The 17,535-nt window shown below is 38.2% G+C and overlaps 2 protein-coding genes across 3 annotated transcripts in view; one reads left to right on the top strand and one right to left on the bottom strand.

Moving 5' to 3' along the window:
- The window catches only part of LOC307269847 (uncharacterized protein), a 37,169-nt gene that overhangs the window by 2,053 nt on the left and 17,581 nt on the right, over window positions 1–17,535 (bottom strand). Inside the window, exon 4 of one of the 2 annotated variants that reach the window (XM_080052928.1) lies at window positions 12,723–14,024. The exons of the other annotated variant lie outside the window; for it this stretch is intronic. Coding sequence (XP_079909054.1) covers window positions 13,338–14,024 — 687 coding nt within the window. The 3' untranslated portion in view covers window positions 12,723–13,337. Of the gene's footprint in view, window positions 1–12,722; window positions 14,025–17,535 lie in introns of those variants that run through there. 2 annotated transcript variants of the gene reach the window in all.
- LOC307269647 (histone H2A-like) lies at window positions 6,816–8,833 on the top strand (the record flags this gene model as incomplete). Its single annotated transcript, XM_080052648.1, has 2 exons — window positions 6,816–7,103; window positions 8,738–8,833. The coding sequence occupies 2 exons, from the start codon at window positions 6,816–6,818 to the stop codon at window positions 8,831–8,833; spliced, it is 384 nt and encodes a 127-aa protein (XP_079908774.1).

A 17,535-nucleotide genomic window follows, 5' to 3' on the forward strand; every position in this document is an offset into this window, starting at 1 on the left:
CTTTTTAATTTTATTTTAAAAATCTTGAGCTGCACACACTTTACATATGTACAAAGAAGATTGCTTCACAGGTCAAGAAAACATAAAACACCAACACAAACTTACAGACAGACAGGACATTCAATGAAGTGACAAAAAATGGTAAATGTCATTAAAAATAAAGTTACATGTGCAACATTGTCATAAATCAAAGAGCAAAGTGCAAGAGATGTTCTCTCCAGAGTTGATACAAGTCCTTTAAAATCAAGCTGATTATCTGTTTATGCAGCATGTAAGAGGATATACAGTAGATGGGCAGCAGACACACACTGTAAACAATTGCTGTAAATCTACAGCAGGATTTCAACAGCATTAACCTGTTATTTATAAAAACAGCATTTAACTGTTAATATAAAAGGCAGTCTGTTAAATGACAGTCCTTTGCTGTTATGTTACGGAACGGTAATGTTTTTCAAAAATACTGAACTTTGCTGTTAATTTACCATCAAACTTGGAAGGGACAACTTGACATGAGCTGCCTGCACATGTGAAGCTTATACAATTTTCTTCATTAATCCTCATCCATCCACATCTTAACTAATAAGTGTTGTTTACTTTATATCCTCTGGTTAAGTTTACTTAAAGTTGAGTTATATTTACTTGGAAATGGAAAGTGCAGTTAACGTAATTAAACCAAGTTAGTCTGAAGTTATGTTTACTCAGTAGAATGAAGGAAACGGATTGCCTTAGATAAATCAAGTAAGCACAACAAAGTGTATTGTAGAGATGCCCCCTTTTCCACAATGACTTGCACTGGACTAAACGTTTGGTATGTTGCTATTTGCAACCTCAGTGAAGGGGATGTTTCATTCCATTACCTCACTATGCATTTTGTTTAAATAAAACATCTCTGTGTGAACAAACTGTTGTTTTTTTGGTTATAACAAACGGTTTGTGGACATCTTAAGCCAGATCCCTAGTTCAACTCAGGAGACAATTTACAATAGAGGTTAATCATTCCATTGAACTTGATATATTGTAACATGTCTTGAAGTAACAAACAGAAGCTGCTCTCTATGTTTAGCATTTTAATAAATAGGGGACATAGTAAACGTATATATGGAATGAAATCTGCCCAATGAAATATAACATCCCCTTCACTCATGGTGCAAACAGCAACATAACAAACATTTAGTCCAGGGGCCTATTGCATAAAACTAGGATAAGGGATTAACCCAGGATATTTCGGTTATCCTGGCTTGCGTTAGCCATGATCCGGTTGCATAAAAGCGGAGGGACATAAGTTACCATGGAAATTTATCGACCAGGCTAAACGTAAAGGATAAACTTATTCTGTTGCCTGATTGGCTCAGTCAGCTGTCACTCCGATCTGAAATCAAGGTGTTTAACAGTTATTCCATGATCTTCTGTGTATTGCTTTATTTTCATTAGCCTGTTTTAAGGTACCACATAAAAGACTGCATTGTCATTTAGTTAAATAGTTCTTCTTTTTTATTTATTTAACCTGAACCATTTATAATTAACTTAATTATAATTAGATTAAGATGCAATGATATAAATTACAATAATTGATGTGATTGTCTGTTCATATTGCAGGCTATATTTATACAATTGATTATCGATGGCAGATGACGTTGCAAGTGTGGGTCAAATAAATTCACTTTGTACTTATCACTATATACAGGTGCATCTGAAACAAAATTCAATATCAATGAAAAAATCCTTTTTTCTGTAATTTAATTCAAAAAGTGAAACTTAAATATGTTCTAGGAATTCATTACACATGGAGTGAAATTAATCTAGAATAAACATACTTTTCAGAAGGTCGACATTTCTGTATTACAAATCCTTTTTCTGATTGGTTGTATGTAACATTCTAATATTTTGAGATACTGGATTTTGTATTCCATGATCAATCAATCATCCAAAAAGAGGCCTGACATATTTCACTTTGTGTAATGAATCTATGAAAGTTTCACTTTTTGAGTGGATTTTCCATGATATTCAATTTTTTAGATGCACCTGCAGACTGCTCACTGTCAACTATTTTATCATAAAACAATGCAGGGACATAAAGAACAGTTGGCAGAGAATACATCTCCTGTATGAAATGAACTGCCCCCTCACTTACGGTTTAAACTAGCAAGGCATTGTGGGAAAATGGACCGTCTTTTCCATTTTTCCATCAGTAAATCTGTGTTCGATCTTTGGGTCTACTTCTGAAAGCTGTGGGCTGGCACTTAACAGAATTACTTACACCTGGCTTGACAAAGCAGCCCCTTTACATACTGGATTGGCGTTTATGCAACTGACTGATCCAAAGTGCCCAGGCTAGACTTTGTCAAGGCTGGCTTTATCAATCATCCTGGATGTCTTTATTCCACTTTTATGCAATAGGCCCCAGGGGCCTATCACTTTGGATTAGTTCAGATCGAACACAGATTTACTGATGGAAAAATGTAAGAGACGGCCCATTTTCCCACAATGCCTTGCTAGTTTAAACCGTAAGTCAGGGGGCAGTTCATTTTATACAACAGCTGTCATCTCTGCCAATTTATCATCATGTCCCTGCATTGTTTTATGATTATATAGTTGACAGTGAGCAGTCTGCAGGTGCATTTAAAAAATAGAATATCATGGAAAGTCAATTCAAATAGTTAAACTTTCATAGAGTCATTACACAAAGTGTAATATGTCAGGCCTTCTTTTTGGATGATTGATTGATCATGGATTACAAAATCCAGTATAAAATATTAGAATATTGCATTCAACCAATCAGATATGTCGACCTTCTGAAAAGTATGTTTGTTCTAGATTAATTTCACTTAATGTGTAATGAATCTAGAACATATTTAAGTTTCACTTTTTGAATTAAATTACAGAAAAAAGGAAATTTTCATTGGTATTTAATTTTGTTTCAGATGCACCTCGATATAGTTATAAGTACAACGTTAATTTATTTGACCCACATTTGCAACGTCATATGCCATCGATAATCAATTGTATAAATATAGCCTGCAATATTAACAGACTATCACATAAATTATTATACTTTATATCATTTCGTCTTAATGTAATTATAATTAAGTTAATTATAAATGGTTCAGGTTAAATAATAAAAAGGGAGAACTATTTAACTAAATGACAATGCAGTCTTTTATATGGTACTTTAAAACAGGTTATTGAAACTTAAGCATTGCACAGAAGATCATGAAATAACTGTTAAACACCTTGATTTCAGATCGGACTGACAGCTGACTGAGCCAGTCAGGCAACAGAATAAGTTTATCCTTTACGTTTAGCCTGGTCGGGACCAGGCTAAACGTAAAGGATACATCTCCATGGTAACTTAGGTCCCTCCGCTTTTATGCAACCGGATCATGGCTAACGCAAGCCAGGATAACCGAAAAATCCTAGGTTAATCCCTTATCCTAGTTTTATGCAATAGGCCCCAGGTTCATCCCTTTTTTTCATTAACAGTATAATCCAGTCAATATAGTGACAGTAAAATAATGTTAATTTAACAGTATTATAATGGCAACCCTGCTGCCAGTTGATTAATGTTTTTTTACAGGGAAATTTCTAACAGTGCAGGCATGTACAGTATGTATCACTGTGCAAAATCTTGCCCATTGAAAACTCAAGGCTAATGAGGACAAACTGGAAGACTCTCATAGTATGTTTGTGGATTTATTTAGTTTACAATATGTTTAGACTATATTCATGTGTACTTGCATTATATATTTCTGTTTGTCTATTCATTTTATCTACCTTGTTTCTGTTGATGGAAACAGAAGAAATGTAAAAAAAATATCAGTGACGTTTAGTTTATCTTTTAGAAAATACCACTTTTATTAACCCGGTCTGGGGCCTGTTTCAGGTAGCTGGTTTTGAGGCAACCCAGAGTTTGTTCGTTCTGAGTTGGTGGAAACTCTGGGTTTTCCGTTTCAGGTAGCAGGTTCAGTGCAACCGAGAGTCAGTTACTGCGGCAACATACGCCGTGGGTCTAACCTGCTGGATAGGTGGTTAGACCTACCCTGAGTTTGTTTTCACTTTACGCTGCAGCTCCGACTGAAGAAAGAGTGTCACTGTCACACGCGTCCCTGTACAGTTTGAAGCAAAATCACTCTATAGAAATCTCCATCGGGATGTTTTTATCATTTCCTGATGATTTTACGTTTGACCAATCATTTATCTGATCAGTAGCCTTGTTCTCAGCCCTTGGTCCGTTCATATAGGCGGCCACCTTACACATAATGCTCTACATTCAGATTAATAAACCTATTTGTAGCCTATTGTATGTTTTTTAACGTCTGTGCCACTGAACAGATTTATGTCAGGTGGATTCATGTAACGCTGCGGCTGCACGCGATCGTTGTAGTTCACTTGTGCGATCCTAAAGTCACAGACAAGCCTCGTTAAATAGCCTAATATGAATATAAAAATGATATAATAATTTAAACTGTGATCACTTGAGGAAAATGGATCTGGTAATAAATCAATCAGGCTCTTCAATGGAAACTGTCACCTAATGTGTCTTGACGTTAATGTATTTCACTCCCCATTTAAAAGAAGCGACAGTCTGTTCTGTTTACTGCACAGTAGGCTTTAGGCACTGTCAGTAATGCTGTGCCGCGCCAGCTTTATTACTTTACAGCTGATATGCGTAACTTTTTAAGATAGACTATGGCTTCTCATACGGAAGCGAAATGATTATCTTGACAAAAATGTTTGCTCTGTTTTTTTCTGAATTGCCGAGGAGATTAGATCAGAGTTATGAGACAATATCCCGTTAATTCTTCTCCATAGGCTACCATAAGCTCATTCGTTAATATTTCTAACTCTAGTGGGAGGAGCGGAGATTTCTTTTTTTCTTTTTTGAGAAGTGGAGAGGTGGGAGGATCAATCATTTGTTTCTTCTGTTTCCATGGTGAATCATGTTATCAGCGATCCATTGACGATGGCTTTTATGCACACGCTCCACCCAGAGTGAACACGCTCAGAGTTGATTAACCCAACGCTGATCCACTGTTCTGAAACCGAAAACCCAGAGTTGCTTATCAACCCTGCGCTCTGAGTTTACCAACTCAGAGCGCAGGGTTAAACACAGAGTATGTAAAACCAGCTACCTGAAACAGGCCCCTGGTCTGGTATCAGAGGCAAGAGAAATTCACAGCACAACTTGAGGTGAGGATACTGATAATATTTACTTTATTGACACAATTAATTAATTAAAACTATGGATAGAAACCTTGGAATAAAAATGCCAAGCTAAGTTAAACACAACAACACTACAACCCTCAGAACACAGCAAGTGAATAGGATCAAAATTAACAGACATTTTAAACACTGCAATCAAAGCACATGAACATTATCTTTTTTTTTTAATGTGGCTATTTCTGTCTTCCTTAGTTAACTTGCAGCAACATGAGCACTATTTTATTAATGGCTTCACTTTTCATTTGGTGAATCTTGAGTGTACACAGTCTGCTCTAAATATACTGTGTGTTTATAATGTACACAATACATTGTCCCTAACAATGTTTAGTAGCCTAGAGGCTACTCTATTGAAAGAGATGTATCCAATGGAAATGGTTAAATAAAGTCTGTGAAAAAAATGTACTACATTTTTTGTAACATGCATTAAATTGCACTATAACTTAAGGTGTGTCAGAGAAGTGAACATTTTCTAAGTTATATTTCATATCTGAATAAACAAACTTTCCTCACAGGAAAATGTGATCCCTGGAACACTGTTTGAAGTGGAAATGCACATGTTCACTCATTAGTGGATGCTCTTTCAATCTGGTAATATGTAGAGATACAGGGGCAAAAAGGAGATGAGAATGTAAAAGTCCTCAACCACAATCCAAAACATATATATCTACCTTTAAAACAGAACATTTGACATTAATACGTTATATTGAGCTTTAAAAAATGCACCACGTCATCAAATCCCCAAATAAAATACAGTGCAGAGTTCAACCCTCTGTTTTAATATCACATTTCAATATTAAATAAAGGTGTTTTTATGTCACATTGACACTGAGCCGATCTAACTGGATGTTTTGTCTCATTACATGTACTGAAGTTGTATTTATATCTGGTAGACAGTTTACAGTTTGTGTCATGTTATTTTATTGAAGAAGATAAAACACATGAAGGACTTTAATCCTGCCTGATAAAGATTGATATAAATAATCTAAACGGAAATAAGAAAATCCCTATTGACAAATAAACCTCTTTTAAATCACTTCTTAAAACACATTCTTATAGACTTGCTTTTAGGTGATGCCATCTTTGTATTCTCTTCCTCAAAGTCTTTTTACCCTAGCACATGAATCTCGTTTGGTTTATTGTATTTGGTGCCCAGTTTTCTTCTCTTTTTCACCATCATGTGTATGTATTAAGTCTATTTTTCTTATCGTAGGCTATATGTGTTTTTTATTAGCATGTATTTATTGGATTTGTACTTCTCCTGTATGTTTCTTTTGTCCAAGCACTTTGTAAACCATTTTTAAGTGAACATTATTTTTATTATTTTTAATAAATAATGTTCACTTAAAAAAGCCAGTTAACAGCTGCTGAGCTTGGCTCCTCCCACCACAATTCCAGCTCCTGTCCTCTCTCACGTCCGCAGGGAGCTCCCGAGCTCACAGCGGAAGAGCTATATTCACTCTCTTCTGATTGGCCGATACGTTCTATCCAGCCAATCAACAGCCAGTAGGGAATGAATATAAACTCAGGACATCGTTCGTTCACAGTTCATTCTCGTTTTTCTCCCGCAGTATTAACGATCCACCAACCTCTACAACATGTCTGGTCGCGGTAAGGGTGCCGGTAAGGTCAGAGCAAAGGCAAAGACCCGCTCCTCTCGTGCCGGGCTCCAGTTCCCCGTGGGTCGTGTCCACAGGCTGCTGAGAAAAGGGAACTATGCTCACCGCGTCGGAGCCGGAGCTCCGGTGTATCTGGCGGCGGTGCTGGAGTACCTGACCGCTGAGATCCTGGAGCTGGCTGGAAACGCTGCCCGCGACAACAAGAAAAGCAGGATCATCCCCCGTCACCTGCAGCTGGCCGTCCGCAACGACGAGGAGCTCAACTATTACGATTTCGACTATAAAAGTCTAATCTAAATGAAAAGCTAGTATCAAAAGGTTATTAGTTATATCCTATCAAACCCATATTAACCAACTTGTAGCACAATGCTTTAATTGTTTATTATTCCCTCATAAAGAAGACTCTCCTCTCTGCTCCTTGTCCTGCAATAGACGCACACCCCCACCTTTCGCCTCTCATAGCCCTGGATTTAACCCTCTGGACCACCTGAGTTAACGTCTAAATAAAGTACAATATTCAATATATAACACCGTGTTTAAAGTTCCTACTTTATCAGAGCCCCCTCATCATTACTTGATGTTGCTGAACTCCGCTAAACTATTAACCCTTTCTAATATTGTTATCAGAAAATCCTTTTCCCGTGTTCACGGAAGGTTTCAATTCACAAGTTATTGCTTATAAGTTATTCGAAACTTAGTTTGTAAACCATCCTTCGTAAAATAGAACAGATATACTATTTTCAGAATTTAAACATCTAGTTTAATCTGGGAAGGTATTTATAACCTATTCTTGTAGTTTTAAAGATTAGGTGTATCAACATATTCTCTCCTTACAGAGAGGTTAGCTGTATGAGGTTGTGTGTGTTTTACATCAGTAATGTGCCGTCGTGTAGAATTAAATTGTTCTTACCTCCCCAGGGACGAAACCATCTCTTTGAAGAAAAAACCCTATACCTAAAGTCCTTCTGTTCCAGTTATAAACTAATTCACAACTGAGGCTTTACAACATTTAAGGGATTTTATTTACAAAATACAAGAGAGTATAGGTATAATACATAAAATGGGCAAGAAAGGAAAAGAAAAGAGGTTGTATGCCTATAACTCATTCAATAGAGTTATTTTGACTTGGTCCTCGTTTCTAAATTTGTTGTAGCTCGTGAAACAATACCCAAACACTTGCATGAGTGCCTGTTAGTATCATTCCCAGCGCTACGAAAACTTCATTAATTACAAGGAGTTAGACAGATATTGTTATGGCGTCCCAGTAATGAAGGGCATGACCCATTGGATAAGGGTACCATATTTCCATTAATATCCGTCTATCCCCTTGCATCTCAGTCCGTTTTCCTAATTCTAAAAATTATTGATCAAGTCATTTTTAGTGTCAAGAGGTTCACAGATGTGTTTTTAAAAGACTTTGCCTCTAAGTACTTTGGAGTATTTTGGACTCACAAAGTTTTTCTAAGTTTTTCTTCTGCCTCCATAGTTGAAGACAGACAGATTCTGCTGGAACAGAGAGTAACACACAAAAAGCGGCCCAAAAAGCCTAAAAAAAACCCCCTATCATCTCTCGTCCTGCTTCAAAACAGGCTCTTATATAGTGAACTGAAAACCAATGAGACTTGTGAGAGGGAGGAGTGAAAAAGGCACATCTGCACGGGGGAGCCCCGGTAGCCCCCTCCCTCTACTCCTTACTACTGTATGGCCATATAAGGTCCTTCCCCCTATTACTTCCTGTGACCCTATGGTCCTCCTCCTTCCTCTGGTCAGAGGAGCATTCACATTCTATTCTGTTTCATTAAACATTTCCTACTTTTACTTATGACAAAAAGAAATACAAATGTCACAATATATGCACAAGTAAAAAGTTACATCACGTTCAATTATCACTTCACAACAAGCTGCTGGGCGGAGTGACCATCGCCCAGGGCGGCGTGCTGCCCAACATCCAGGCGGTGCTGCTGCCCAAGAAGACCGAGAAGGTCGCCAAGAAGTAAACCCGGAAACTGATTCACTGGAAACACAAAGGCTCTTTTAAGAGCCACACACTTCAAACTAAAGATGAAACGTTCTATGTATATGGTGCAGGCTATTAACATTGTAACAAAGTATCAACTATGCATCATGTTTTCTATATATAGCATTTATTATAGATTCATAATTATAGATAAATAGATATTTATTTTACTTTGAGATGAGATTCCAGTGCAATATAAATTAAATGTTAAATTGCGGCACTATGCAGGTTTGATCCTGCCTGTCCTAGCAATATTTTGCCTGGAAATAAACCCAAAAAATATGCTGAACAAATGAATATTGAACGGATCTTGTATTGTGACAACGCCATTGGCTTCATAACGGAGTAAACGATAGTTGGCAGATAAGTCGCATTATAGTTGTCAAATAGATAAACATCGCTAAGTGACACATTTACAGAGCTGTTTTCTCCTCCACATTTCGGGGATAAAACTCACATAATATAAATGTTTTACACCATAAATGTTAGTCTAGCAGAGAGAAAACATTTTTCTCTTCAGACTGAGCTCATGTTTGAAGCCGAGGATGCATTTATTTAACTCCAGGAAGCTTCAACCCTCTCCAATACACCGTCACTTCGAGCAACTCACAGCGACTTTCTTTCACATTTCATCTCCTAAAATGGTTAAAAATTATGTTTATTTAATGTGAAAGTGGTTTTCCAGTTAGCAGGGACATATGACAAGATAATCAAAGTGAATTCGCTGTTTATGGCGAGTCTCATTGGGTTTAAATCAGAGCTGTTTCTGGTGGAAGTAAACACACGGAAGCTGCCGGTGACTCGGGCGGTCAGACGGACTCCTGACAATATGGATCCGCTGGGAAAATACTTTGTTTCCACCGAATGTTAGATTTAACACGAAGAGACTCGCAGCAGCCCTACAACGTAATAAATGTATACAATGTAATACAATATTAACTATCCAATGTAACATTTCAGTGAAGGCATTTCTTTAGGCTGTTGTGCAGACACTGGTTGAAGTGTCTAGAGGCTTTCTTGTCTGTAGATGTTCTTGTCTCAGTCCCAGATGATAATACAATTAAAAAACTTGTTGATTTCATTATAAACGTGATTGTCTTTTTTGCTTATTCTGATCGGGCCTTTAGCTGCCACAGGACACAGAGGTTTGGACCATTGTTTTGACGTATAAGGAGATTTAATGACATGTGGCGCATTTAAATTATTTTTAAACAGTTTTAGTGTATAATGTTTTTATATATTTTATTATATAGCTTATATAATGGCTGATATGCCTATTTAGCTTAGTTTAACTTTTACATTTCTATTAACCTATCTCTTGAATATGTTGGGGATTAAAGATGACATTTTGGAGACTTTGTCGCTGATTCATATAGGCAGTTTGAAGATTGCATGACTTTTTCAAATATGCAAAATGATGCCCATATAGCCTGTCAAGTCAAAGTATTTTATTGTTAGTTCGATATATGCAAGACATCAGAATCCAAATGGTGTTTATCACTGGCCCACGGTGCAATAGGAACGATAACAAAAATTAAAAATATAGAGTAGAATAAGATAAACATAACCTAAACAATATTTACATTAGATACATTCTAAATACTAAGTAATGCACAGAGCAACTGCAGAGAACATGTCTCTTCAACACATCTGTCCTAGCTATTTTCTGCTATAATTGTAGATAACAATACATTTTGGTTTTCTGCTACACACGGTGATAATTAATATATCACTGTACTCAGCTTCAGTGTATCTGTAGGTTTCCTGTCTTTAACAAATGTAACAGCATTTTTACCGGATAATAAAACTCAATTCTAGTCATGTTTTCTATCCCATGGAATCAATTCAAATACTTGTTGTAGGAAAAGTGTAATAATATAGAAAAATTGTTTACCAGAATAGTGCAGTGGTTGTGTGTCACATACAGTAGGCCTATGTCATAAAAGTTAATATGGAGAAAAGGCATCTTAAAGATTATACATATAACATAAATACATTATAAAAATAAATACAATTGTCCATTTACTGTGGGGGAGCTGTACAGTTGTACAGAGTGATCATGTGCATCAAGATCAAACGTTATGAAATAGAGATATGTGACAGTGTGGGCAGTAGCCATGTTAAGTTACATTAATGACCATATACTTGTATCACATGATGAATGTGTGAATTATATTTAAATTAAAGCGGCTACGAGTAACATTTAAATATCTTTTAAACAGCCTCGTGTTTCCTTTGATAATCATAAATTACCTTTAACAGCAAACGAGACCATCAGTGCAAAGAAAGACGTTTTTAAATAGTTTTTATTACTGCTTTTGGTCTGGTCGCACACCCAGTCCGATTTTCGGTTCGCTCGTTAAGGCTCTATGGTCACATATCCGTATTGGTCGCAGATTTCAGTGTGGCGCAGCAACGTGATTTGAGAAGCCTATCCCTCCAGGTGAGGGAAGGGGAGCGGGAGCCTTGTTTGAGACAGTTATTTGTCGTCATAATGACTGATAACGGGGCTGAACCATCAAAGAAGAAAAAGAGAATGCAATGAAGAAAAGCTAAAAGGGAGAGTGATATAGGCTACGGGGGGGACGAGGGCGTTGCCAAGCAACGTGTATACAATTTCACGAGAGCGAAACTAGACTGCAGTGTTTACTCCTAAATGAATGAGCGGTTGGTACTAACACAAAGTTTGCTTTGCTTCACCATCATCAGATAACCATTTTCTGAAATAGTCATTATTTACATCAACAACACAAACACATTACCTCATCGTGATCCATACCAACTGCCGTCTCTCGTTCATTTGCTTTCTGTGAGGACACAGACTCTTTCAGCTCCGTGAGAGAGAGTAGTTAGGTGACACTGCTGCATCAACTCATTGCAATCAGGTGTGTGTGGCAGTGACTGGCATTAGTTGATGCAGTCTGTGTCAAAACCACTCTCACGGAGCCGAAAAGAGTCCTCACACTTTCAACACACGGACATGCACTATATTGCGCCCTTCTCAGTTCACACTCGCACGCCTAGCACGCGCTTGAAAACAGCTTTGCGACAGCGGGCGTCGTAAAAATACTACCACTTTTGTCCAAAGGGGACGCCAACGTGCCATCTTACTCGTAGTGGCTTTAAGTTTCAGACTTGGATGATTATAATTTTTTTAAATCTTTGTTATTTGTGACTCTGGTTCCACAATAATGTGGAGGAGCTGGGTTCACGTTGTGTAATCTTTAAGAAAAGCTGTTTACCAGAAGTGGCTCAACTTGTTGTGTCACGTCTTAAAATATCTGATCAACAGTTGTCAAAAACACACTTGCACTCTATGTTTCAATTGAAACCTTGGTTAAAATCCCTCCAATGTATTATCCCTATGAATTGAAAGGGTAATAATAACATAATGTTGAATTCAAACATTCAAAGAATCACGTAAAGATGAAGCAACAATGTGTAACCTGATCTTTAACAAGAGAGTGAGAGTGATTATAAAAATATCTAAATAAACCAGTTTCTGATAAAAAGGAACGACCGGATTATTAAATACAACATCAAAACTTTAAATTGATTTAAAATAATTTAAAAACAAATAAATTGAGTGAATAATGCAAGAAGAGATATGTTAACATTGGAAAGATACACAACTTTGACGATATTTTAAAAACTAAAACAATAAGTGGAGACAGATGATTATATTACAATACAGTGTTGGCTTCAAGGTCATTCTAAATGTGAGTAAAGAATAATTGTTTTCAAAAACGAAACTAGAAAAAAACTTCTGTTACTTTGGGTCCACGAGAAAAGAACATATAATTCAAAAGTATTTTTTTGTAATTATTTTATTCAGGCTGATTCAAAATAAACAACTATGAAGACAAGAATAATAATAGTGTCACTTAAATCCTATCAAACCACGCTGATCTCTGTGACCTTACAAAGAGCGATATTTGTAAATGATTAAAAGAAATTGACACAAGATTTAACCCTATAAAGCCTGACACATGAAATCATACACATCTTAGATTTTTTCATGTATGCATCAGACATTTAAGAAAACAAAAACAAATAGGGTTCATTGCATTTGGAACATTTAAAATTATTATTTTTTTTGTTCAAATGGGAACGTGAACTTTTTCCACCCTTTTGTTTCGCCTTTTAAAAAGGAGCAGTGTGTAGAATGAATTTTTCAGAACACACTTATAAATGGAATATAATATTCACACGTATGTTTTAATTAGTGTGTAACCGCTTGGAAATAAAAGGTGTTTTTTTTATTTTATTTCCTTAGAATGAGACTTTTATATCTATATAGGAGGGGTCACCCCTAAATGTAGGCCGTGATTTTGGACTGCCATGATTCTGAACAAAATACAGTTAAAACTCACAAAATGTCGGAAATTCATGAATCAGATATGTTTCTGTATTTCTTCAGTGAGTTCTTCAATTGAAATAAATGCACAGGGGAGTTCACACATCATGGTCTGATCGGTCCAGGTTCAAACACACTTGTGTTTCATCAGGGTGGAGTTTTGGGTGAAGCTTTTCATACATTTGACGCAACAGTACGGTTTGTGTCCTGTGTGGGTTCGCTCATGCACTGAGAGGTTAGACGATGAGTAGAACCGTTTGTCACAGTGTTTACATTGGTGTGGTTTGACTCCAATGTGGATACGCTCATGTCGCCACATTGCGCTGGAAGAACTGAGGACTTTCCCACAATGCTGACATGTGTAGATTATTTCCTTTGTGTGGATGTTTCTGTGTTTATTGTAAGAACTGCTGTGGGTGAATCTCTGGCCACAGTCCTCACAGCTGTACGGCTTCTCTCCAGTGTGAATACGTTGGTGGACTTTGAGGGATCCTGATTCATTGAAGGTTTTCCGACATTGGTCACAACTGTACGGCTTCTCTCCAGTGTGAAGCCGTTGGTGGATTTTGAGGGATCCTGCTTGAGTGAATGTTTTGCCACACTGGTCACAGCTGAACTGCTTCTCTCTGGTGTGAATATGTTGGTGGCTTTTAAGGTCTCCTGAGTGAGTGAATGTTTTGCCACATTGGTCACAGCTGAACGGCTTCTCTCCGGTGTGGATTCTCTGATGAATCATTAAGGCCGACCTCGATATGAACTCCTTCTTACACTGTTGACAGCGGTGAGGTTTAGGTTTATTTGTTCCTTTTTGTTTCTGTAGTGACAAACAGACAGAAATACAAAGAGAGTATGAGTGAGGCAGAGATGTGCAGTCAGGATCAGCAGTAGGGATGGGAATAGTTATGATTTTACAACAAATGAAAATAAGACAAGGACTTTAATACTCAAATACATTGGAGACACACACAAGTCACACACATTAGGATGGGGCCAGTAATCACACAGAAGGGACACTTGAAAGGAAGAGACAATGTTACCTATAAATATAGATTTATATCAATAACAGAGTAGTATCAATGTTGTATAACAGGCTTTGACTTTTTATGGGTGCCTGTCGCTTTAAGAGCCGTTGCTGATGTTTCATAGAGCATGTGAGTTAAGTTTAGTTTCTGCTGTGTGTGTCTGAGTGAGAGCTTCATGTCAGTGTGCACCAGCAGGCGGCTCATCTTTATCTGTCTGTTTACTGTGTATAATACTCCGGGTATTAAGTTCTTGATAAATTAAGTGCCTGCTGCATTGTTTTCTTTATTGTGAGTTTTGTCACGCATTTGTATGTGCCAATTTGATGTTGAATTTCCTTGGTTCTAATCTAAGTTAAAGCAGCGCTGTTTAGGTTGCTATGGTAGTTAATTGATAGCTTTCCATGTGAAAGGGGAATGTCCTTCACATGCAGTGTAGCCGTTCTGACCTGCAGGCGGCCCTATTGCGCTTTGCCTTTATGTGTGATCTGCTCTTATACACAGTCACCAGGAGTTTGTTTATTTTGTCTGAGTGGAATATTCTGTATGTGACTCTAGGATATTTGTTTCTGTATATTATGAATGCATAGCTAAGTTTGAGTTATTTATTAAGTAACCCAAGTGTACAGTGTTATCTAGCCTCTAGTTATTTCTTTATTCAAGATTCATAGAATTATGTGAGGCCTGAGCCTTATAGTGTTTTTATTTGACTGTTGTTCTAGAAACTGGTGACTCATTCCTCATTCCCCGTATTCTAATCAACATACCATTCTTAGATGCTGTTTAACCCTTATTGAGCTAACCCTCCTTCATTACCTCTCAAACAATATTTTGATTCCTCTCTCCATAAGAAATGATTACATGATAATAAAAGACAACAATTTCCAGAACACATTGAAGTCATTTTCAAAACCTAAAAGATGAAAAACGTTTTTTGATTTTTCCTATAGAGTTAGGATTTACTAATCGGTTACACATATCATTTAGTGGCCTGTAGAGTAGACCCCAGGAGTCAGTTAATTTGTTAGTTGAGTCTAGTGGCGCTTTTCCTGCGCACATGTAGCTCGACTCGACTCAACTCGACTCAGCTCAACTTGGTTTGGTAGCAGCACGGGTCGTTTTCCACCGCAAATAGTACCTCCTGAACGTGGGCGGGGTTGTCGTAAGGGGCTGAAAGCCAACTCCGGAGCAAAGTAGCAAAAGCAGAAATTACGAGCAGTTGTTGCACTATTAACTGAACCAACCGCCAAAAACACGGATGAAAAATGTTTAAGAAATACCCCCCTTGTATCTGTTTGCTAAAAGAAGTAGAAGAATATTGCTACGGGCCATTGAAAGGGATGGTTGTTGTCCCGATGTGTGACTCTGCCACACAGTCAGCTGTAGGGATGCGTCACGTAGGCCTATATCCCTATGCACGTAAACACGGGCATGATAAAGTTGACTGTTTAGTGCTTGTTTCAGGATACGTGTTTTCAAATGCAAGCCGTGTCTCAGCCTGAATATTTTATTGAGGTAATCAGTTCAGTCCGAGGCTTGTAATGTAATCGCTCGCTATCATGTCTGTCCCAGCTGGCTACTATATACTATTTAGCCTAGCTGCTAGCTGCCCTACATGTCTCCTCTCGTATGTTAAAAGTAACTTCCCCAACAACCAACACTGGGTGGGCTTAGCGAATATATGGAAAAAAAATTCGGATCTGTGATGCAAATCAAATGAAAGAGAGCCAGAGTAGGCTGCACGCTGCGTAAATACACTCAAAAGTCCCGGAGAGTTGGGGAGAATAAACAACAGAATGAAGCCGGTAGTCTCTGGCGAATCAGAAGCGTCGGAAGACGGCCGGCCACTGATTGGCCAGACAATAGTCTCTGGCCAATCAGTGGCCGGCCGTCTGCCGACGTCACCTTTTAGCATCGGCTCAGCTCGCTTGGAACCTAGAGCGAGGCGATACCAAAAAAGCAGCCGCTACCAGGTACCATGAAATTGCGGTGGAAACGCCAAAAATGCGAGTTGAGTCGAGTCGAGTTGAGCTGATACCATGCGGTGGAAAAGCGCCATAGGTGAACCTTTAAAGAGGACCTATGATACTTTTCGACTTTTATGACCTATAAACGTTGTTATAATGATTTATAGTCATGTTTAACCATACTAGAGTATCAAGTAATTACGTACATGCATTTCGACGTATTCCCTGCTGACCGTCTGGGGTGGCTGTGCAGAGCACTAAAAACTATGGCAGCCGGTCGAGCCAAACTTGTTCAAATTTCCTGTATGTGTGTGTCACCAGGGATCCGGTCTGTCATGTTTCCATATATGGTAATGCTTCAGCCTGCTACTCAGGCAAGCTGCCAGGTTGCTATATATAGCAGGGGGTGACATTACTAGCCCAGTGCTCACTTAGCTCAGCCGGTAGGGAGTTCGTTTATGAAACAGCAGACCCGAGTTCGCGTCCCGCCCGGGCTGTTTCTTTGCAGACTAGACATTTAGAATTTTTTCACTATATTTTATCAAAGTAGGCCTACAGGTTCCTATCGTTTAACACTGATTCAGTGTCATATTTGTGTGCCACTGTCACGTGCCATTTATACTAATAATAGTACCTTACAAAGCATAAAATTGTCATAAAATCTACTACACCAAATACCATTCAGGGTTCGACATAACGTATAGCCCGATGGCCCGGGGCCAGTAAAATCATATGCAGGGCAAGTTGATTGGCCAGTCACTGTCCCGCCCGGGCCAGTGACTGGCCAATCACAGTTCAGTATCTTTTTGTAGACTACCTTTTTTGTAGACTATCATGGTTAATTGAAATGCGCGTTGAGAGTCGTAATGAAAGCAGTGTTTATTTAAGACTCAATATAATAAACCTAATATTAAATATATTTTTTAATGGACAACCGATGCGTGGGCGTTTTGACAGGTGGAGCAAGAAGCGGGTGCACTCTCGTTCCGTTGGCAGAGCTGCCTACCGTCCGCCTGCGAGTCGACAAATCAATCGACTTGCTTTGCCCCCTTTCTTTCTTCCCACAGCAGAGGTTGAGGTGCAGAAAGTGATAACTGCGCTTTTCCTTTATCTGCCACCGTAATGTTACAGTATTTGCATACAAGCCCCAATGGTAATACAAATGAGAGGCGTTATTTAAACGCTGTGAATGCGTCTCCGGTGATTGTGTCGGTTGTAGACAGAAACGAACGGAGGGACTCCGCTCACTGTACAGTTCCTATAGTCGCGCAGTTTGGCACTGTGTTTTCAGGCTCGAGACATTCAATCAAATCGCGGAAGTCTTTCCCATTGAAATCGC

This window comes from Ammodytes marinus, assembly GCF_949987685.1.
Source record: "Ammodytes marinus genome assembly, chromosome: 24".
Classification (NCBI taxonomy): Eukaryota; Metazoa; Chordata; class Actinopteri; order Uranoscopiformes; family Ammodytidae; genus Ammodytes; species Ammodytes marinus.